This window comes from Petromyzon marinus, chromosome 5 (genome assembly GCF_048934315.1).
Source record: "Petromyzon marinus isolate PM22_M1 ecotype Great Lakes invasive population chromosome 5, UKy_Petmar_22M1.pri1.0, whole genome shotgun sequence".
Taxonomy (NCBI): Eukaryota; Metazoa; Chordata; class Hyperoartia; order Petromyzontiformes; family Petromyzontidae; genus Petromyzon; species Petromyzon marinus.
Genome location: NC_133671.1, coordinates 13,930,582 through 13,952,647, shown reverse-complemented (window position 1 = coordinate 13,952,647; position 22,066 = coordinate 13,930,582). Strand labels below are relative to the sequence as shown.

At 49.9% G+C, this 22,066-nt stretch overlaps 1 protein-coding gene across 11 annotated transcripts in view; it reads left to right on the top strand.

The window, feature by feature from the left end:
• The window catches only part of LOC103091828 (hepatocyte nuclear factor 1-beta), a 50,186-nt gene that overhangs the window by 4,503 nt on the left and 23,617 nt on the right, over positions 1 to 22,066 (top strand). For 7 of the 11 annotated variants that reach the window (XM_032947029.2, XM_032947026.2, XM_032947034.2 and 4 more), the window contains exons 2-4: positions 15,965 to 16,167; positions 16,841 to 17,066; positions 17,317 to 17,525. In XM_032947029.2, coding sequence (XP_032802920.2) covers positions 15,965 to 16,167; positions 16,841 to 17,066; positions 17,317 to 17,525 — 638 coding nt within the window. Of the gene's footprint in view, positions 1 to 738; positions 804 to 15,964; positions 16,168 to 16,840; positions 17,067 to 17,316; positions 17,526 to 22,066 lie in introns of those variants that run through there. The other 4 variants (XM_032947030.2, XM_032947027.2, XM_032947033.2 and 1 more) reach the window with 2 other exon arrangements.

The following is a 22,066-nucleotide window of genomic DNA, read 5'->3' as shown; positions in this document are numbered from 1 at the left end:
TTTTTTTTTTTACCGAGTACAATTCCCAACTTCTCCTCACGCCAGTTCCTTTTTTAACTAGATATGATACCTGTTTAAACTTTTAACAATAGAACATATTTACACGAGTGAGCGAATATAAATAACGTTTGAACTTTTAACAATAGAACATATGAACACAATTGAGTGAATTCTAAATAGCGTAACAATAAGGTAGAACGTAAGACGCGTTGAAATAAAAGGTGATATTAGACGTGACGTGATGATGTGGAGCGGTGGCGCAGTGGTTAGCGATTCGGTGATCTCGCAAGTTCGATCGATCGCCGGTATGAACCGATTCTACGCTGAACCAGAGTGGTGAAGTATGGTCAAACAACTGCCGTTGAACGACGCACAGTACGTAGACTTTCATCCAGCGGTGAATTGATACAGTGTTTGGCAATCGATACGTTGTTATTATTTTCATTGTAACATAGTATAAAAAAAACTTAAAATGCAACGCTTTAGTCCAATAATGAAGACACAATACCAAGAATATTCCCATCAGCAGCAGTGACTCTGGTTGGTTCTCTCTCTCTCTCGCTGCGGCAATAGACTGCATTTCGTATTGGTTACTAATTATCCAAATAAAGGTTATTATTGCTCTCATCTGGACAAAACATAAACCCGAGGCGGGCGATGGCAAGGGTTCTACATCTCTGATGATTAACTTCTAAATGTTTATGCTTGAGCGGGGGGGGGGATGTCGTAGCGCTGAATACGGAGCAGGCAGAGCGGCCGTGCGCCATGCACAGCGGACTCGTTCGGAGCTTCTGCGCGTCAAGGTGGGGGAACTCGCCGCGCGCTCGAGAGCCTGATTGTTGTGTACGCTCTCCCGACGAAGGTTTGAAAACGCGAATAGTATTGTATGTGTGTGTGTCTCTCTCTCTCTCTCTCTGTCTCTCTCGGTGCTGTGCAGCGGCTTCTGTGCGTTCACGTGCGGGTCACGAGAAGGCTGTCGTCTGGATAGGTCCAACACGGACGAAACGTGCGTGTGTGATTTATATTGTGGGGAGCGGTAGTGCAGTGGTTAGCGCGCTGCGCTACGAACCTGGAAACCCGAGTTAGATTCCCGCTCACGGACAACACCAGTGCCGATTATTTGAACCGGTCACGGGCCTCCCCTATGTCGACTCAGCCTCAAATGAGTATCTGGTGCGATGTGTAAACATCGCCATTAGGGAGTTAAAGGTGGCCGGGCGTGGCGCTGGCCATCCACCCCCTCGTGTGCCGTGCCGGCCGTTATAGGTGCTCGCTAATAGCACTTGCCCCTATAATCTGGTAAGGCTACACGGGGGATCTTTGTCTTTGGAGCGGTAGTGTAGTAGTTATTACGCTGCGCTACGAGCCCAGCGAATCCGGCCAACGCCAGCGACAATTATCTGAACTGGTCCTGGACCTCCCCTAGGTCGCCTCAGCCTCAAATGAGCACCTGGTGCGGCGTGTAAAGCATCGCCACTGGGGATACAAAGGCGGTCGGGCGTGGTGTTGGTCACCCTCCCCCTCGTGTGCCGTGCCGGCCTTCATGGGTGCTCGCTAACAGCACTTGCCCCTACAGTCTGTTCAAGGGGGGGATCTTTGTCTTGTGGGGGTGACAGATTCTGAGCTACGATGGGGGGGGGGGGGGGAGCGTTGGACTTGTTAACGTTTCCCAGCTACGGCGTGAGGAGCGCGTGAATGTAATTCTCGCGAGTCCCATCTGTCTCTTAAGGATGATCCGGCACGACCGACACTTCTGTACATGCGTAGTTGTGTGAATGTTATTTTAAGAGGAGAGGATGAATGATACAGTTTGCAGAAACAACAAAAAAACATGACCGCGTTATTTGCGGATATCCAGACGCGTTTTGCCCTCGGCATATGTACTAGTACGTTACCCATGCGTACGCGTGTGTTTTTATTCCTTGAAAAGTTCAGTCGTTGATTTGTTTTCCTTTCTTAAGAAAGCCACCGCAGAGTTCCATCAGTAGCGCAATTGGTTGGTTAGTGCGCAACGCTTTGAACCTGGCAACCTGAGTTCTATTTCCCCCGGCGACGGTTAACGTCAATGGCGAGTGATATATGAACCGGGCTTGCGGTTCCATCTATCACTCCTCCACCAACCCGCAATATCCAGCTTGGTGAAGTATGGTCAAACAACCCCTAAGACCACCGCAGCAGATGGACAGAGAGCTGTAAACGATTATGTAAAGTAATAGGTATGTACAGGTCGTGAAATCTCACCCACGCCCGTTGCCAATTTAATGCCGCCGTGCGTACGGTCAGGTGCGACCGTATGGTCGAACCACACGGCGTGGGGAGGCCATCATCCAGCAGTGGATTTGCAGAGCTGTACGTGTTCACGTGCAGAGCTGTTCGTGTTCACGTGCACACAGCCAGTAACAGCGCCCGCAGGTTCAACAAAAATCGTCAATAACACGGTGACGTTAAAAGGAAACATATAATGTGCGACGTTGCGGGCAATGGCCCTTCCGCAGTGCCGAGGAAGGTTGCATGTGCTATGAGGAAGGGCCATTGGCCGAAACGTCGCCTATTCTATGTTTCGCAGTGTGTATTGACCAATGAGTGTTTTAGTTGGTGTCAATTGTGATTGCGCACCATTTGCCAACGCAGCCGGCAACCATCGCCAATATCAACGAGCAGCCCTGCACGTCCTCTGGATGTGACCGACTGCCCGTTCCTTCCTCCATTCTGGCCTGACGTCCTGCCTGCCCGCTGGTCGCGCCAGCCAGCAAAGCCTGACTTTATAATGTAGTACGTGCGAGTATGATGAGGCTCTGCTGCTGTTTGCGCACTATGGCGTGGAGGAGGTCGCAGGAGGAGACAGCGAGTTGCGGTGGGGTTTCAGTAGGGCGAGACCCCCAATTACAATAATCAAAGTATTCAAAATAACTCGATTTATTCGAATAAACATTACATGCTGAGAAGTTGACTCACTTAACTTCCGTGTTTTTTAGCACGCGACGAGGAGATTCAGCTGCGTTCTAATCCACCGCTGGATGAATCTGATAGAACATGATGAAGCCTTTCTGTCTCTCATGGTCCGTCTGCCTCCTCCTCTGGCTGCCATTCCGTGACCAGTCTCGTTCGCCGGCCATCAGATCGCTTCTGGCGAGTTGTCCTTCACAAGCCCGCTTACCTTTTCGTGATATGGTGATATCTGTTTTGCTCCTTTAAGGTTATAAATATATAATACCCAAGAATACAATTCGGTCAATGGCCGTTCTCGGTGCTATGAATAAGGGCTGTTGTCCGAAACGTCGCCTATTATATACATTTCCTTTTAAGGCCAGCGTTCTTGCCGAACGTGTTGAGTTATATGAATATATAAAAGTTTTGTACTTGGGAACCACTTCCAACGCAGCAGCATCACCAAATAGTTTTCATGATATCTGTTTTGGGCATCACCGCCTTCTGAAAAGGCTGCATTCGTTGTAAAACACACGAGGATTTATAATTTTGCGTCATGTTCGCGATAATAATTGTCTGTGGGTTGTATCGCACGTTGTCGTTATTCAACACAATGTCCGACGTTTAGGGGGTTGGGGGCATGATTCCGAACAACACGCGTCTGGGGTTTTAAGCGCTTTGGCACAACCACGAAAAACTACGCGCAGTCGTACCATTGCCATGGAATCATCCTAATCACATGACGTGCCTGATCATAGTACATGCCGGGCAACGTTTAACAGTGTAATACTGCACTGGCGTTAGTCTATAGTATTATTGCTGCGCTGTGAACCCAGCGACCTGAGCACGATTCCAAGTCACGGTGAGTGAACCGTTGAAGCGACGCTGAGCGCTCATTGGTAAAAAAAAAAACATAAACAAAAACAAAAGCCTGTAATCTTTATGTTCTTTCGGTAAAGTCAGGTAGGTAGAAAAATAATAGATGACGACGTTTCGATCGCAACACAAGCAATCGTCATCAGGTGGGACAACCAAAGCCTGGTGAAGATGTTACCGTCGATGGGGAAACGGCCAAGACCGACTCGGCATGGGCCAGCCGCCCTCATTCAGCACTAGGTTGACCGAGCGTTTGTAAAGTACCCTTCGCTCAAGTCGGCACGCCGCTATGTTTTTTCGTCCGCGGTGTGTTCGTTGTGTAATGCGCTGTACGAAGCCTTAAACCCGCGTGGCTCGTTTACGAGTCGAATCATCGATTTCACGGCAATTTATGGGTTTTTTTTTTGTTTTACTGCGACCAAGCTATTTCGTGCGTTCGAAAAATGTAGAGGCCACGTGGCACAAATGTACAGTTGACATGGCACGAAAATTGTGAATTACCGTTCAGAATTTCGCTCGCTCTTAGTCCCTTTGCGTCAATGCTTGTTTGTAAATGCACGTGTACAGCATCTTTTGATAATCCACTGTTGGATAAGGTGGGGGGGGGGGGGGCTCCCCAACGCCGTGCAGGTGGTGGGGGATTAATTGACCATACCTCACCACGCTGGTCAGCGCGCGTTTGGAGAAGGCGGAGTATGTTGAACTTTTTTTGCACCGCACGTGGTCAACCGTGCTAATCAGAGGTTCGGGGTGCAGCGTAGAGGAGGCGAGTGACACCTGAAACAGGTGTCAACCAATCCGCGCTGAGCAGCGTGGCGAAGTACGGACAAATAACCCCCACGATCGTGTAAAGTGAGGTTGCGAAGTTGGTCTATAAGCCATCCATGGGGGAGAGAACACACGTGGGTATAGAGTTTACAGAGAGTTAACTAACGCGACTGGAGCTTGCTTTACTCGGGCGCGTTTTTCTCTCTCTCTCTCTGCATCTTCTGCACGCGGCAAAGGCAACGTGTAGTCGGACGTGAGTAGACCCGTTTCGTAGACTTCATTTCACGCAAGCTCGAACCCATTGAAACCCCCGAGTCTCAACGTCAATATCGTAAAGCGAGGGTCCCTTGCCTGTAACATTTCCAGCTCACCGCCGGCATTTCGTTTGATTCATGCGAGCACTGATTGCGTTGATGACACACCCCTCGGTACGTCGAAACCGATCCAGAGTGTACCCGTCTTGAAACAACGCTTACGACTGTCTACACTCCGCGAAGTCCGTGCGGCTGATGAGTTGTGGAGAGACGGATATATGAAGGAAAACAAACGGCAAGCCGACGTTCCTGACGTACATAGTAAGGTGACGGGGGGGGGGTGGATTCTTTTCTCTCTCCGACTTTCGTCAAAAAGAAAGTTAACGCGAACACAGAAACGAAAGCGACGATACTTATAGGCAATCGACCACGGCTCTCATTCAATAATCATCATTAGCAGCATCGTCGTCGTCATTAGCGGCAGCGCCATCATCCGCAGCAGCAGCAGCAGCACGCGCACGTGGCTGGCAAATGTTTATAAATACGCGACCGCCGCCGCCACGAGGGTGAATTCTAAAACATTAATTCGGGTGGATGAATGATCAACCAGACGAGACACGCACACTGCAATTGTTGATAGCGCAGTGCAAATGGCGGGCAACTGTAGCGGCAGCGGTGGCGAGGGGGCTGCCGTGTTGGGTTTAGTCATTGGCGAGGTGAGCCATAAACGTGCGCACTTGGACTAACTTATCAAAGCCAAGGAGGGGGGCATTTGTTTAGGTCAAGAAACGCATAGACGATGGATGATGGTGGGGGGGGGGGGGACAACGATAATTACTAAAATATATTTAAATTAGTTGTTTGGTAAAGTCACGAGGTAGAAAAATAGTGGATTCCTGCGGTCACGAAAGCTTCAAATCATGATTAGTTGTTTGGTCCACCATTATACATCTTTATCATCGGAGATGTGCCGAGGCTGAGCTCCGGAAAAAGTATGCAGATATTTTCACGATGCAAGTCAATGTATGGACATATTTTGAAATATTTTCCCGAGATCAGCTGAAATTAAGACCTAACTGGTCATCGTCATCATAATCTGACAGCAACTCTCGCGTTTCAGACGTTCAACCCACGTGTAGCGTCAGTCTACCCACCGTGCGCAGTTGGTAGGGCAAAGAAAGGGTTATTTTGTTCGCTTGTTCCACTCAGTTTATGCTCTGAACTTTGCTCGACATCTTCCCCGCTTTACTGCTGCTGCGCGGATCGTGTTTGCTCTGCCGCAGTCAATAAACGCAGACCTTGAACATTCGTTCGGGCAGAGAGTTTTATTTTAGCGAAGAGGGGAGGGGGAAAAACCAAAGGGTGGGTGGTGGAGAGAGAGAGAGAGGTGGCGCCCATAAAAAAACAGAACAAGTCGCGGATTCTGTCCGCAGGGCCCCTCCGTGCGGGCCGTGGTCCGCGACAAAGTCACGCGAAGAGCCACACGCCGTGCGTGGGACCCACGTGGCGTTGTCGCCACATTGCAGACGCGACGCGACATCACAACGCATTGTGCGCTGTTATGAATTAGTCATAACGATGACTCACGCTAATAGTTCAACGTTACGATTAATACCATTAATAATTTACAGCGCTTTTGTCCATCCGCTGTTGAATTAATTACTTACTCCCCACGCCGTTATAGGTTCATTGATGGCGGTTGTTTGACGACACTTCGCCACGTTGGTCAGTGCGGGTTGGTAAAGTTGGGAAAAACGCCAGAACCTTTTCAGGTATCACGGAGGCCAGCGGGCTCGTGGCGTAGTGTGTCAACCGTTGCGCCACCGCTCCACGCCTACGTATGTACCGATGGATTTTTACGATTTAAACTAAACTATTTTTATTTTACCAAGTATGGCCCATTGAGCTATATAGCCCTTTTTCGGCAACGACCTGGCCACAAATGATAGCTCAACGAAGTGACTTGTGTCGCAATTCATATCTGCCAAATACTCTAAACGCATATATCTAAATGTGGAGGGGAAAAACCGGAGGAACCGGAGAAAAATCCACGCGACCACGGGGAGAGAGAGACACGCAAACTCTAAAATATCCAGGCGTCAGGGTCAGGATCGAACGCCAAACTCCTGTATACCAGGCGAGGTAGTTAACATCTGGCCACGGTGGCGCTCAATGTGACAATACGAGTTTCACCAAGGACACGGGTTTCCTCCGACGCAAAGCCAAACGCTCATGGAACTGGACAAACATTCCCAATTTAGCAGGATCCTCCTAAAAATAAGAAATAACCGATGTCGAGTGGCGCAGTGGGGTAAGTATACTGCGCTTTGAATCAGCCCCCCCCTCACCCTGAGTTCGACACCGGACCGTGGCTACCAGCAGCAGCGAGTGATATCTGAACTTGTCTTAACGCTTAGGGGGTTATTCAGGGTAGGGGAGGGAACCTCACTGTAAAAAAACAACTCGTATGACCGACACAACGTGTAGCCCCCCCCCCCTATCCAGCAGCGGATTCACAAAAGGATGTAAATTATTATTTTTATTTGCACATCCTGTAGCCTTAGGTCTCGTCTGTGTGCACGTTTCGTTACGTGACTAAATAAAGCTCTCAAGAGCGACGCCGGTGTACATTGGTTGCGAGTCTAAGGCTTCCAGACTTTGTAGACTCCCAAGACAATGGTGCGTAATCGCGTGTGTATTCCGACGCGTGCGTAATGCCTGCGTGCCTTTGTGAGCGGCGGACAACTCGTTCATTGTCTGCTAATGGGAAACGTTGGACGTGGCAATGCTAAAGCCGCTAATTGACTAACTTTGATTTAATCTGGGCACCCCCGGTTTTTTTTTTCCCTAGCGCCGCTGTGTATGGTTAAAGCGCGGCGGTGGCGGGGGGCGTTATCCGTCGTTCTCCGCCCTCCGCTGCGGCGGTGAAAACGTCCCCCCGCCATTGCACTGCAGTGTTTAATGACGAACGTAGCTGTGCGCACGCAAGAGTCGTTTTGTGGCGCACAACCACAATTGACAAACTAAATGAAAACCGCGACACGTTCGTCGATATAGGACACGGCCTTAAAATAAATATATAATATGCGGCGTTTCGGGCGACGGCCCTTTCTTCAAAACAGATACGTGCTTTGAAGAAGGGACAATTGCCCGAAACGTCACCTGTCGTGTATATCTTTTCTTTCACAGTGTTATCGCCGAATGTGTTGAGTTTTAGTTTTTTTTTTCTTATGTAGGTCTATATACCAACAAGATCACATAGCCCACACGACACACAACGGAGGTGAGATAAGGAAGCCCTCTCACCGAGCAGTAGGTTAACGAAAGGGTTGCACATGAACGAGACGCACATTTCACACACACACACACACATACGCATCTACATATATATATACATGCTCCTAGTATTGATTTAACTGCCTTTATTTATGACCAGGCAAGAACCCATTGAGACCAGATGTCTCTATTCAAAGGAGACCTGAATCAAAATAAACACGGATCAACGCGCGGTCCACATTGGTGCCCTGAACCAGGGCCGTGGAATATTAACGCCCATGAGAGCTATCCTGAGACACACCAAGCCTCGTATTTTAATCAAGTTGGGACCTTTGGACCACGGGCAGAGAGATCCCAGAATATTCTCCAGCGATTTGTCAATACCGTACACTGCTGGACGAATGCCCCTGTAAAAGAGGTGGCTTGACCATACTTCACCACACCGGCCAGTGATGGTTGGTGAAGGTGGAGAGAGTGCGCTAAACCCGTTCAGATCCCGCTCACCACATGCCGCTCACCATGGATCGGTAATACCTTGCGCTCTGGTGCTAGTGCCTTACGTCGATAATGCTGACTGCAAGCAAGCCTCGCAGCGTTCCAGAAAAAAAATCGAGTGAGATGTAAAGTCCTGCCTGCAAACGAGTGTTTATGCTATAGAAGTGTCACTGTGTACACGGCGTACACATACGTATACACATCATCATCATCACTACATGCGTAATGGAACAACATTCAACACAGTTCATGTTAAATGCGCTGCGACATCGGTTATACAAGCGAAATTGGCACCCTTCATCACAAACACCGTCCTATCACGAAAGCTGGCGTATGATAGGCCAGAGATGGACTGCTGCCTTGCGAACAGAGTGGGAAAGTTGACGATGATGCACGACCAGTAACTCCACATGAACAGATTGCGTAGCAAAGCGGCAATTATTAAGTGATGTATTTACATATATGTGTGTACAACTTCATATGAAAAAAATGCGTGTGCATCATTATGTAAAATGTGATCTCCGACTGTCTGTCACTGCCAACTTTGTTTATGCCCTGAAGAAGAGCCATTGTTTGAATCGTCGGCCTATTCTGTATGTTCCTGGTAATGTACTCTCGTTCTATGCAATACTTCAATACTGTACATGATATATTCGTGATATCGTTCAGATTGATGTCTATACATCATGTACATTCTCTGCGAAACGTGTACACCCTTAACTTAAGTATTGTTATTCACCAGCAGCCACAGCAGGCACATGAGCTACCCCATCTCGTTGTTCGACTTTCGCAAAGCTGCGCGACACCACGCACCGGCAGCACAGCGGAACACACCAACAACCAGCCGGTCGGATTTCATCGTCTCGAACACACACAGCCCCCCACCGCTACCCCGTCTTCTCTGCGTGGCCTCCCCCAAGTGTTTATGTTGATTGATTGAGCATCGCGGCCGCTGTGGGTTTTTTTTTTTTGGGGGGGGGGTGGGTTGATCGTTCCCATTCAAGGGCTCGTTTATTGAGCGGCGATGGAGCGTGCGGGAAACATACAAGCGGGCCGAGCGGCGTAGTCCTCATCAATTACACTGGGCAGCAGCCGCCACCAAAGCGGCGTGTGAGATTTGCATCTCAACGCCGCTTTGGAAATGTTAACAAACACAACCGTTGCGTGTCGCGTGTGCGTTGTTGGCAGTAGGCATACGAGCGTCGATAATAATAACAGCGACGACGACGAACTCAGACGTCATTCGTTAAGAATAATAATAATCATGTAATATCAATGCCCTGATTTTAAAAAAGGAAGATGTTTAATCTTGCTGTGTATGAAGAAAGAGGAGGGTCATTACCCGAAACGTCGCGAACTGTGTCTTTTTTTTTGTTTTTTACATTTAAGAACGGCGTCGTCGACGAACGCGTGAAGTTTTTGCGCAAAGATACAAATCGAAAAGTTGATGCATTTTTAGTCTCCGCAATGTGCTCCACTCGAGTGCATCGAGAAGAGCATCATGCCCAGGACATTGACGGTGGTCGTCGTTTCGAAGAGGGGTGCCTCTTGCCAACGGCGTCCTGTGAACAGGCAGTCAGGCATTGGTTGAAACAAGACCAGACGTGCCGATGAGACCCAGAAGGTTTAAAACCCGGTCCTCGGGTTCTGCTTGCTTGCCTCTGCTCTGCTTTGAAACAAATGCAGGCAGGCGCAAGGATGAAAGGCCACCACCACCACACACCGACGCATCGACGCGCATTGCATTCGTCTAGCGGAGCTCCACAAAGGAGCTGCGTCCGTCTCGTTCGCACGAAAACGGAAAGCGCGTTTCAGATCGTCGCGCGCTCATCAAGAGAATATTGGCCTCAAGCTTAGTTTTGTTGTCGTGTTACACTGCTGTAACGCGCCACAGGGCTCGGGGATTATTGTAAGTTAGCTCAGCGGTAAGTTACTGATGTTTATAGTCGAATTACGTGTTTCAAGAGGGACTCCCATACCGTACAATACTGCCCCCCCCCCCACCGTGCGATTAGATCAATTGTCGAGATTGGGGACCGTGATTCCATTCAATAATTGTAGTTTACATTTGTGTTTAAACATTGCGCTGAATTGTCGGTCCTGTATAGCGGCTCCTGGAGTCACCTTGGTCTAATGACATGGGGGACCCGCAACAACACTCGCTTAACATAATAGTCGACGTTTCGGGAAACGGCCCTGCTCCATAATAATTGGCCCTTCATTTATGTTCTCTATTTAAAAAAAGAGGGCCTCAAAAGACGGCGCCTTTTATATCTTCTTTCTTTTAAGAATATTAACGAATGTGTTGTTGTTGTTAATTGCTTGTGTACCACTGCCAACGCAGCAGCGGCACCACCAAATAATGTCATTCTAAGGAACGCACGCAAATCTAAAACAATCGATTATCGCAAGCACGTGTCGTGAGCATAACGTGGATTGCGCTCACGATTAAGAGAGGATTATTTGCGTTTTTGGAGTTTTCTAATAATTGCGGACTCGACAAAAGCTGCGCCAGACTTCGGCTGCCTAGCTCTTGACGAATATCATAACGACATCCTTCAAGCAGGGAGCGGTGGCGGAGTGGTTAGCGCATTGGTGCTTTGAACTTGGCCACTTTAATTCGATTCCCTGCTGCATTGCGTACAAAGGGGTAGTGTGGTCAGAACCACCCACGTCCGCATTTATCTCTTCCCAATTGCCGATGGTTACACACTACACCACGAAGGCAGTATTTTTAGACTAAGTCTACCTAGGGGAGGCATCACTCTCTACTAATGTTAGTCAATTCGCGAAATCATAATATTTATTTATACCGGCGGAATCCGATGAGCTATAAAGCTCTTTTTCACAGATGTCCAGTAGGGGCGGGTCAGAGCAACAAGCAGTACAAAAACACGAGTGCAAAATATAGGAGAGGTAAACAAATCACTCAAAAATATACAAATAAAACTAAGCAATGTTTTATTTTACCAATTAAGCCCACTCAGCTTTTAGCTTGCATTTTTGGAGCCGAGTGGGCTCAACAAAGTGGCTTATCATGTGGAAATGTATAGCAGCAAAGTAATCTAAAATCATCTAAATCAAACTCGGGTGACCAACTTTACACTTGATTGTGTTTATCACTCAGCTACCACTCCGCCCCCCCAGATACTAGAACACCCCGAATATCACTGTCCTGTATTCACCCACGTGTCCGTGTCATTATTTCCAAATTACCTAAACCATAACATTTCCAGATGTTATCCAATCAAAACAAACAGCACCGCCAGCTTTCTTGAATAGATTATGCGTTGATTTGGAAAGCGTTGTGGTTTTTTATATTTTAGCAGAGAGCTGCTTGTATAAATGGTTACCAACAGGGCGCTTGCAATCCAAACATTGCTATTTCGACCTCTGCCTCTGACCACCCAGGCTGCGTATGGTGGGGTGAAGTGTGGGTACTCCCACCTTACAAGACCTCCGGCCAGCGTGGAAGAGTAGGTCAAATATGCCAACAGCGGCATGAGAAAGAAATCAGAAGGGGTGCGCCTTTACAGCGCCTGTGTGTTCAGTCTCGAGTTCCATTCGCCAGTCCTTTCCGCACGAATACGGATGGAGCCTGCACACGTTTCACGAACCTGATGGTTGCTAAACACTTCGTGCATCACGTAGAGAGCTCACAATTGAGTTTTAATTGGCGAGTTCGGCTTATCAGTAGCCACGGCCGGAAAATTGCACTGGTGACGCCGGGTTCACAGCGCAGTTGCGCTAACCGTTGCGCCACCGCTCCGTCCTCTGAAGACGTTGGCTGCACAGATATATACTAGCCCCGTGTCGCGAGTATAAAAGCGACTTTTATGATGTAACGGCTCACGCGTTTTAACGCTCCAATCAATGCGGCATCACTCAAGCCGCGTTAACTGCCTAATTCTATTCGTGCCTTATGCATACCTACACTCGCTCAGTCAACAGATCCAAATCTTCAACAACCAAAAAAACGAAATAGCTCGCATTGTAAGAGAAGTATAACTTTCCAACAGAGTTTTAGGTACCACGCAGTAGGGCGGTGGCGCAGTGATTTGCGCAGTGCGCTTTTTGTTTTTGACATCGGCCTTTCGAGTTCGGCCACCGGAGTTCGATTCCCGGCCACGGCTAACATCAGTGACGAGTGATATCTGACGCGGTCCTGGCCGGCCTCTACCATTCTCTTTCACCAACCCACACGTGGTTCGAGTATGATCAACCCCATTGAACAACACGGTCTATCAACCGGTAGCGGACTGATAAATGATGAATTTTAATTTAAAGCTTTCGTGACTGCAGGGATTCATATTCTTGGTTCTTTCGGTAAAGTCACGTAGAAGGGAAACAATAAAATAATACAAATATTTTAATACAAATATTTTATTGTTTCCCTTCTACGTGACTTTACCGAAAGAACCAAGAATATGATCAAGGATGATTAGGAAGCACGACAGCATGTTAATTAGTGTTGCAGTATTCAATTTGGGCGGGGGGGGGGGGGTATCCTTCGCAAATGCCCTGGTGGCTGTGTAGTTCTATCACACGATGACAACTTGTCGACTTCTATCCCCGGGCCGTGATCGCACGAGTTGCCCGATCGCTCTGACCCATGCCGCTGGCCCGGTGAAATGCGCCTCGACCAGCCCGAGCGTCTTCCAAACCTATCTGCGCGTCCTTCCGTGTCGCCGTGTGCCCCCTCCGTGTGTTTGTACCTCGCCGTGTCGAACCATCTAATGGTTTCCATCGGTGGCGATGGATCTGGGGCGCCGCAGTGGCGAGATGTTATCCCTCTCGCCTGGCACGCAGGAGGTCGTGGGTTCGATCCCGACGCCTGCTGTGTATTTGGAGTTTGCGTGTCTCTCTCTCTCTCTCACTCTCTCTCCCCGTGGTCTCGTGGATTTTTTTTCTCCGGATCCTCCGGTTTTTCCCTCCGCATTTATAAAACTTGCGTCTCGAGTATTTGGCTGCTTTACATTTCCACACTAGCAGCCACCGCTGTTGGGCTATCGTTTGTAGCCAGGGTCGCGTCTGAAAGAGAGCCGCTGTGTCGCCCAGTGGGCCTTACCTCGCGGTTTGCTGTTGTGTCCGGTCTGCGCAAGTGATGTGTGTACTGTATAGCGTGAAGTGTCCTGTCTTTCACAGATCAGCTGGTATTGCTATAGTGACAATTTCTGTGCTTCTGATCTAATTTGTATTTGATTGATAGTCTATTGGTAATGGTAATGCGATGATAGCTTGGTTAATATTTAATGGTTAGAATTATAAGCATACGTGAGGGCATGGTGATGATACTGACGATGGTGATTTGTAAAGTAATTATATTTATGATGGAATGTAAAGATGTGTGATGATGATATGTAAATGAATGTTGATGATGAGATGTAAATGTATGTGTTTAATGATGATGTAGGTAGTTGTATGTAAGGGTATGGTGGTGATGATGATGTTGATAACTGACATTTAAACGTATGGTGGTGATGATGATGTTGTTGGAACATCTATGAATTGTGTGCCAAAGTGAGTGGACAGAACCCGGTTGGGGAAGGGAAAGTGGGTGATGTTCAAGGTAGTGAAGCGGTCAGCCAGCTGCACTACCAACCCGGCGACCCGAGTTCGATTCCCGCTCACGGCCAACACCAGTGACGATTATCTGAACCGGTGCTAGGCCTCGCCTAGGTTGACTCAGCCTCAAACGAGTACCTGGTGCGTTGTGTAAAAACATTGCCACTGGGCGGTTGGGCGTGGTGCTGGCCACCCACCCCCTTCGTGTACCGTCCTGGCATCCATAGGTGCTCGCTGACAGCACTTGCCCCAACAGTCTGTTAAGGCTACACGGGAGATCTTTGTCTTTGATGGTCAAGATAACGATTGGGAGGGTGGAGAGCAGGGAAATTGGAGAGAGTGTCATTTGGGAAGCAAGTCATCAGCAGCGGAATCGAGAAGGAAAGACTTAAGTCTCGTGATGGTGATTGATGATAATGATAACTGTCAAGAACTACCATTTGTGTTTAGTTTAGCACGGTTGGCTACGTATGGTGCGAAAGAAGTTAAACGTACATACTACATACATACTCCTTCGTAACGGTTTAAAAAAAAAAAACGTGGCAGCTGCTACATTTGAACGAAAAATCTGACGAAGATGAGGAATCACCGAGATGTAGATGATACTTATTAGGCCAGTAATGACTCGCTTCGCTCAATCGTCGGATGAATTGCGATTCGATTAAACAATGAATTATATGTTTTTGTTAATAAACATTCTGGTCATTGTGTCACAATCTTTAGTGGCGGCAGGGGTCACACATAACTACCGTTCATAGAACAGTATATATGCAGAATAATAATACATATTCTGATAGTCAAACAGGAACTCGGGCATGGTTCGCAAGACAACACGCAAGGCATGCTGGGATTCCTATTATGTATTGCGGCGAAGACGTACTTGCATACACATTGTTTCTTTCTGACCTCCGATTAGCACGGTTGGCTACGTATGGTGCGGAAGAAGTTCAACATACATGCAATGGTCTTCTAGCGACTAAGTTGCCTCTTGATCTAGAGAGGGCGCTGGAATTTGGAACATTAAATAATCTATTCTCAAGCACACAATTCAATACATGTATTGCAAGCAAAAGAAAATATTTTATTCGACTAAGCGACGCATCGATACAACACTATTACCCAGGCCTATTGGGACATGTTGGGCCCCCGGTATATGTTGGCTGGAGCTCCCATTTCGTTCTCATCCCCCATAGCCATTGCCAAAGGGAGCAGCTTTGCCTGGGCTTAGAGGTTGTAGCCAATGTTGGTAATGTTTGCTAAGTGCATGCTTTTCGATATTTTTTTGTTTTCTATTCGGGGCAGGGATTAGATCAACACATTTTTCGCAAATGACATGTGGCTGACATTTTAACCACAAAACTACATCGCCAGGTAGGCTACATATATTATTTATCATAGGTCTGATTTCGACGCCATGTATTGTTTATATTGTCAACTATTACTCCTAATTATACAATTACTACTAATTATCAGCTATGAACAATTTCCCGCTGGCAGAAGGCCTCCCAAAGCTGTCGCCACCTCTCACGATGCTGCGATGTAAGCGCGTGAACAAAAATAACTGAATTCGAATGAAAGTTCATATCTGCTTGTTGTTTTCGGGGGAGCCACTGAACTTCGTAACCTTGAGCCACCTTCCATCCCCCTCTCAGCAGGCCTGCTAACACCCGTGTTTGGCTCTTCCCTTGTGTGCGTGCGCCTGTGTGTGCGTGCGTGCGTGCGTGCACATGGATGTGTGTCCGTGGTCGCGTCCGTGTGTGCACGTGCATGTCTGTGCGTGCGTTTGTGTGTGCGTGGCCCAGCAGGGAAGACCCATGGCGTGTCTCCAAGCTCGTCAAGAGCTACATGCAGCAGCACAACATCCCGCAGCGCGAGGTGGTGGACGCCACGGGCCTCAACCAGTCGCACCTGTCGCAGCACCTCAACAAGGGCACGCCAATGAAGAACCAGAAGCGCGCCGCGCTGTACGCCTGGTACATCCGCAAGCAGCGAGAGATCCAGAGACGTGAGTCCTGTCTCTTCTTCTCGTGCCGTACCACTCGGATAATCAGGCGCACTCATTCCACCCTGTGCGCGTGTGTGTCACGCGCACGTGCGTGTTTGCGCGTGTTGGTGTGGGAGGAGCGGTTTTGCGCGCTGCGCTGCGAACCCGGCGACGAGAGTTCGATTCCCGCTCGCGGCCAACACCGGTGGCGATTATCTGAACCGGTCCTGAGCCGGTCCCGGCTCAGCCTCAAATGAGTACCTGGTGCGGTGTGTAAACATCGCCACTGGGGGGGGACAAAGGCGGCCGGGCGTGGTGTTGGCCACCCCACCCCCTGGTGTGCCATGCCGGCCTTCATAGGTGCTCGCGAGCAGCACTTGCCCCAACAGGCTGTTAAGGCTTTACGGGGGTTCTTTGTCTATGTGCATGTGACCAGATTTGTAGAATCATGTTGGCGCTGGGCACAAGTTTGTTGGTGTCACTTACCTTCTGGAGTTTATTGATAATCTGGAGAATGCCACCGCACTCGTAAAAGTGGGCTGGATCGCGAGCGATGGTGATGTCTTTTTTTTTGGGGGGGGGAATCGGGGGTGGGGGGGGGGGCGCCTTCATCCAGCAGCGGACCGATCGTGGCTGATGATAAATAACGACGATCGCGGCCGTTGTTAAACAACGGCGTGCGCTCGCCCCACAGAGTTCAGCCACGGCGTGGTGAGCGGTGCCCCCCAGGGCATGGTGGACGACGGCCTCGCCGGCACCGCCGGCGGCGCCGGCCCCGGCGAGGAGCCCCCCAACAAACGCTCGCGCCGCAACCGCTTCAAGTGGGGGCCCGCGTCGCAGCAGATCCTGCGGCAGGCGTACGAGCGGCAGAAGAACCCCAGCAAGGAGGAGCGGGAGGCCCTGGTGGAGGAGTGCAACAGGTGAGATGAGACTTTTTGCTAATTTATTTTAGCATGCCAGGACCTGAGCCGTCCCTAGGTAGGTACAGCCAGGATGGTCTGGGACCGCCGTTGCCGCGAGACGGACGCGGCGTCCGTCGCGCTGCGTACGTAGGTGCGCGCGAGACGGACGCGCACGGAACATCTGCCTCGTGCGGGCGGAGCGCAAATGCCACTGACCGTGGGGCGTCGTCGGCTGCCCGGCGGCGGCGGTTGTCGTTCGCGCGTGCAGGGCGGAGTGCATCCAGCGCGGCGTCTCACCGTCCCAAGCCCACGGGCTGGGCTCGAACCTGGTCACCGAGGTGCGGGTCTACAACTGGTTCGCCAACCGGCGGAAGGAGGAGGCGTTCCGGCACAAGGTGGCCCAGGACGCGTACGAGACGGGCGGCGAGGCGCAGCACGGCGGCATGCACGGCTCACCGTCCCCGGGCCGCTCCATGGGTACGGCGGCGGCGGCGGCGGCGCATACGTGGAATATTTTGAGTCGATATCTTTGTGTGCTCGGCGAGCAATCTCTGCCCGGCATCTGCACAACTGCTGACCGTACCACTGCGGATGTGACGGTGTGTGTGTGTGTGCGCTCTTGGCGCGGGGGTGATGGGGGGTGGGGGCTTCATGCTACCGCGCGGTTCCCGGCTCGCGTGTGAGATCACTGCGCCTCGTTGCGACAGAGACTAAAGGGGTTTTCTTTCTTTTTGCATGTTCATTTTTTCCTTATTCGCCATCAGCCGCAATCAATCCACTGCTGGATGAAGGCCTCCCCTTAGCTGTGACCATCTCTCACGAGTTTGTTTTCGCGACTCCGTCTCCGTGGTGGATGTCCTTTCTGGTGGGGACCCTGCAGTCAGCGGCTGCTCTGACGCTACAGTTTTGTCACATTCTATCTTCGAGTACGAAACATCTGCGCGCGACTTCCATACAGTGGACACTTGTCTACTGGGCATGTAGATACGTTCGCTATCTAGTCGATAAGATGCCTGCCGCCTGTGTAAGGCAATTGAGAGGAGGTTCTGTGACGTCATCTCTAGGGAGGTTCCTCTTCGCTGACGCGAGGTGGCGGTGCGCCGCTCACCTGGAGAGTGTCAACAGGAAACGTTCGCCAGCCCGTGACGTAATGCCAATGGCACAGTCCTTCATAAAGTTAGTGCAACGAGTATTGTGGGTATTTTTTCGTTTAAGGTACGCACCTATACCGGCGGCATCGTCTGAAGGAGATTGTGTCTGGCCATGAAAAAACGAGCATCGTTCATTTGGGGCAGACAGAAGCTATCCGCTCCGTGCTCCAATGGCTTAACGAATGGACGGGCTTGTAGGCTTGTAACGATTCACCCCCCCCCCCCCCCCCCCCCCAGAGAGAGTCGATGAACTGTCACGATTGAGGCTCGAGTCGATCTTGTCGGTCCCGTCACGTCCGTGGCTATTTCTCGTTCTGCGCCAACTTGCTTGCGCAGGCTTTTGTCTGCTCCGCGAGTCTTCGTTTTGCACGTATAAGTCGCGAAGAAATTTATCCCTCGATGCACGTGTCGCGAGCCCAAGATTTCCTTGCGTCGTCGGTCCGTACCCTCGGTTGCTCGCGTCCGAACGCCCATCCCCTTTTGCGTCTGAAACCAAACAACCACGCTCTCTGCAGTGATGATGAAAAGCTCAGCGCAAAAGCGGCAACTGAAAGTTTCTTTAAAATGAGGCGTTTTCTCGAGTTAGGGTTCGACGGCGTTTACAAAGACGCCGACGTGCCTGGCGTACGCGCTGCAGGACAACATCATCCCTCCGCAACATCATCCCTGGCAGGGCCCGTCACTCTGCGGCTATGCCACAACATAAACTCGGCGGCCGGCACCACGCCCAGCCACCTTTGGCCTCACAGTGACGTCGTGCACACACAAAGACAAAGATTCCCCCCCTCCCGTATAGCCTTAACAGACTTTTGGGGCAAGTGCTGTTAGCGAGCACCTATGAAGTAGACGAGGGGGTGGGTGGCCAGCACCACGCCCGGCCGCCTTTGTCTCCCCAGTGGTGACGTTTACACACCGCACCAGGTGCTCATTTGAGACTGAGTCGACCCAGGGGAGGCTCAGGACCGGTTCAGATAATCGTCACTGGTGTTGACCATAAGCGGGAATTTATCTCGGGTCGCTGGGTTCGTAGCACACACACACACACGCAGGCCTGGCATAATTGTTCATTTGTTTTGATCTCTCTTCGTTTAACTTTTCAATGATACACTGCATCTCGAATGGCGGCAGTAGCAAATGAATCATGTTGCAGTGAGCCTAACGTGTGTGAAGTTGTAGGAAGCTCAGTTGTAGGGGTTCTGAAGTTATAGGAGTTACAAGTGCTGCACCGAGTACTGGACACTGTGGTGGCAGATGAACTAGTGACAGGAGGTCGGTCCTTTATGCACTTTACACCAATGATTGTGACCTTAGATGGTTTTATAAACCCACATAGCCCGATCTCACAGATCCTGGAAGCTAAGCGGAGTGGAGATTGGTTCGGACTTGGATGAGAGACTACCCTAGGATATCAACCATTGCAGATTTTTGGGCTGTGAAGGGCCATAAGATAGCATTATAACAGTGAATTCTTTAATATATAAGTGAGGAGTTCTGAGTGGTTGGGTTTCAATGTGTACTCCAGTATGCACAAGTCAAACACATTCCTTCATGGAATTTCCCAACTTAGGACCCTCCTGAATAAAGCATTGAGACTCAAATTAAGCTTTCCTGGATAAACGTATGAAGGGGACTCTTTTTTTATTATGAAAACTCAAGTCTCGATTGCCATCCAATATAAGGGCGTATGCCAACATACTATGTACACAATACATAATGTAACAACTGATCATTTCCAGCCCTTCATCAATCCTCTGCTCGCCTCCCGACTGCATTTCTGGTGCCATGTGCAACCTTTCAGCAACGGAGTGATGGACGTAGCCGGGCATGGTGCTGTCTAACCATCGAACAAAGACGGTCACTGCATCACGCGCTTTCGCATGCACTTCTGCGGCCGTCTGAAATGCTCTTCCTTTCGATATTAGGAAGCCACTCTAGCAATGCACTTTTAAATCTAGATTGAAAACCCATTTCTTTCTAACTGAGTTTTGTGTTTAATTTGTAGTCCTTCCCCCCACATGTCCTATTGCCACGGTTGGTTATGTACTGTGCGATAGAAGTTTAACATACATACATAGGCACTCCGCAATCATTATTTTTTCCCAACAACATTAGTATACACATTATATATCTATACAACACAGGCCCATACGTAGCCGACTGGGACAAGCCTTTCTGCCTCCATCGTGCAATTGAACGTAGCAGTAAGCGCTAAAAGGGGAGCGCGAAAAAATTATCCGAACAGGGCAAAGCGGTTATGGCACGCGGTTTCCACAAGTGCAGAAAAATAACGCCATCAAACGAGCGAGCGAACTCGGGTGGGTGTGACCAGAATAGGGGGGGGGGAGGGGGGAGGGGGTGAAAGTTCATCACCTTGTTCGCTTGTGTCGTACCGGCCGCGCCTTTTGTGCTTGCTCGGAGTGATGGGAGTGATGAGAGTCTCCCGCGCTTGTTACCAGGACCCCCGTCTTTGTGCGCGCCAACCGGGGGGTCATTTACGGCGATCGCCCCCCCCCCCTACGCCCGCCCGAGCGGTTGAATGTGCCACCGCCTCCTTGTTCGGCATGGCAGAGCCAGGGCGGTTTATGATGGGGAGGTTTTTGTTTTTGTCTCTCGAGCCACGTTCCCCATGTCTGGCTGGAGTTTTTTTGCGCATGGTCGAGCGGTCAAAAAAAAACGTGGTGGTGATGTTCACAGCGACGACGGCGACGAGACACACGCACAGATAAAGTGTCAGGGTTCGAGGCGGTGATTCAACCGCAGTTTTGTGTTGTTCTTGTAGTCTTTCTCATTTATTTTCCGTCGCATTTGTACAGTTAAATTTGACACCGACAATGGCACCGTTAAGTGTCGCGCGCTGTTGCAGTTTGCATCAGGCGTTACAGGTTCCAATGTGCATTAGTTTAAACGAGTGTTGTTTGTTGTGAGGGTAAGAATATATTTGTAACCGATCTATCGGCTACAATGAGAATAGAGGGACGTTGTAAGATCCGGTACTTCCAAATGTCAACTGAATAGGTCAGTTTTTATCATGACATTTATCCTTAAAATCATTCGTCTCCACCACCAGCAGCAGCATTCAATCAATTATGCAGTCATTTATGGCAGCTAAAAAACAATTCACGTGACAACCGCATCCTCAAAACATCAGCGCGCAATTTCCGTTGAAGGCATCGCTCAAGGCAGCCCTCTGAATCGCCGGCTCGGCTAAACCGCCCACCGTCGCCGCTCACCGCCAACCGCACACGCCGATTCCACCTCAACCCCGTGTCCCTTCAGCCTCAAAAGGCACCAGGCAGCAGGACGGATGAGACGGCGGTGACCCCAAGGTCAGCCGGCCATCGGCTCCCCCTCCTCCTGACCCCAAGCGTTCAAAGGAGTGCACACTTTCTCTCCTGCTGGGGTCCCGCAGAAGGCGTGGTTCTTGCTGGGCTTCAGAAGAGAGGCTGCTCGCTCCGACCGTCCTCGATCCCTGCTCGTGCAGACGCGTGCGTCCGTGTTGTCTCGAGCCCCCCCCCCACCCCCACCCCCCCACCACAACAACACCGCCAAACTCCTTCATGTGCTAATAACGGGTACACAAGAGGGCATGTCAGTGTCGCATTAACCGGGGAGGTGGATGGGGAGGGGGTAGCTGAGGGATAGCGCGTGTAATTTGAACGGATTTATAGGAAACGTTGAAAAAATTAGCTGCGCGGTAGGTGACATTTTAAAACCGTGTCGGTCGGCGAAAATGATCAAATGTTTTGAAAAGTTACGAGGCTTAAATTACTGTAGGGGGATTATCGCATCTCGGGAGAAACTCACCGCGAATGTTATTGTAAGTAGTTTTTTTATCAATATCGTTATTGCAAGCTATCTCAAGCGTGT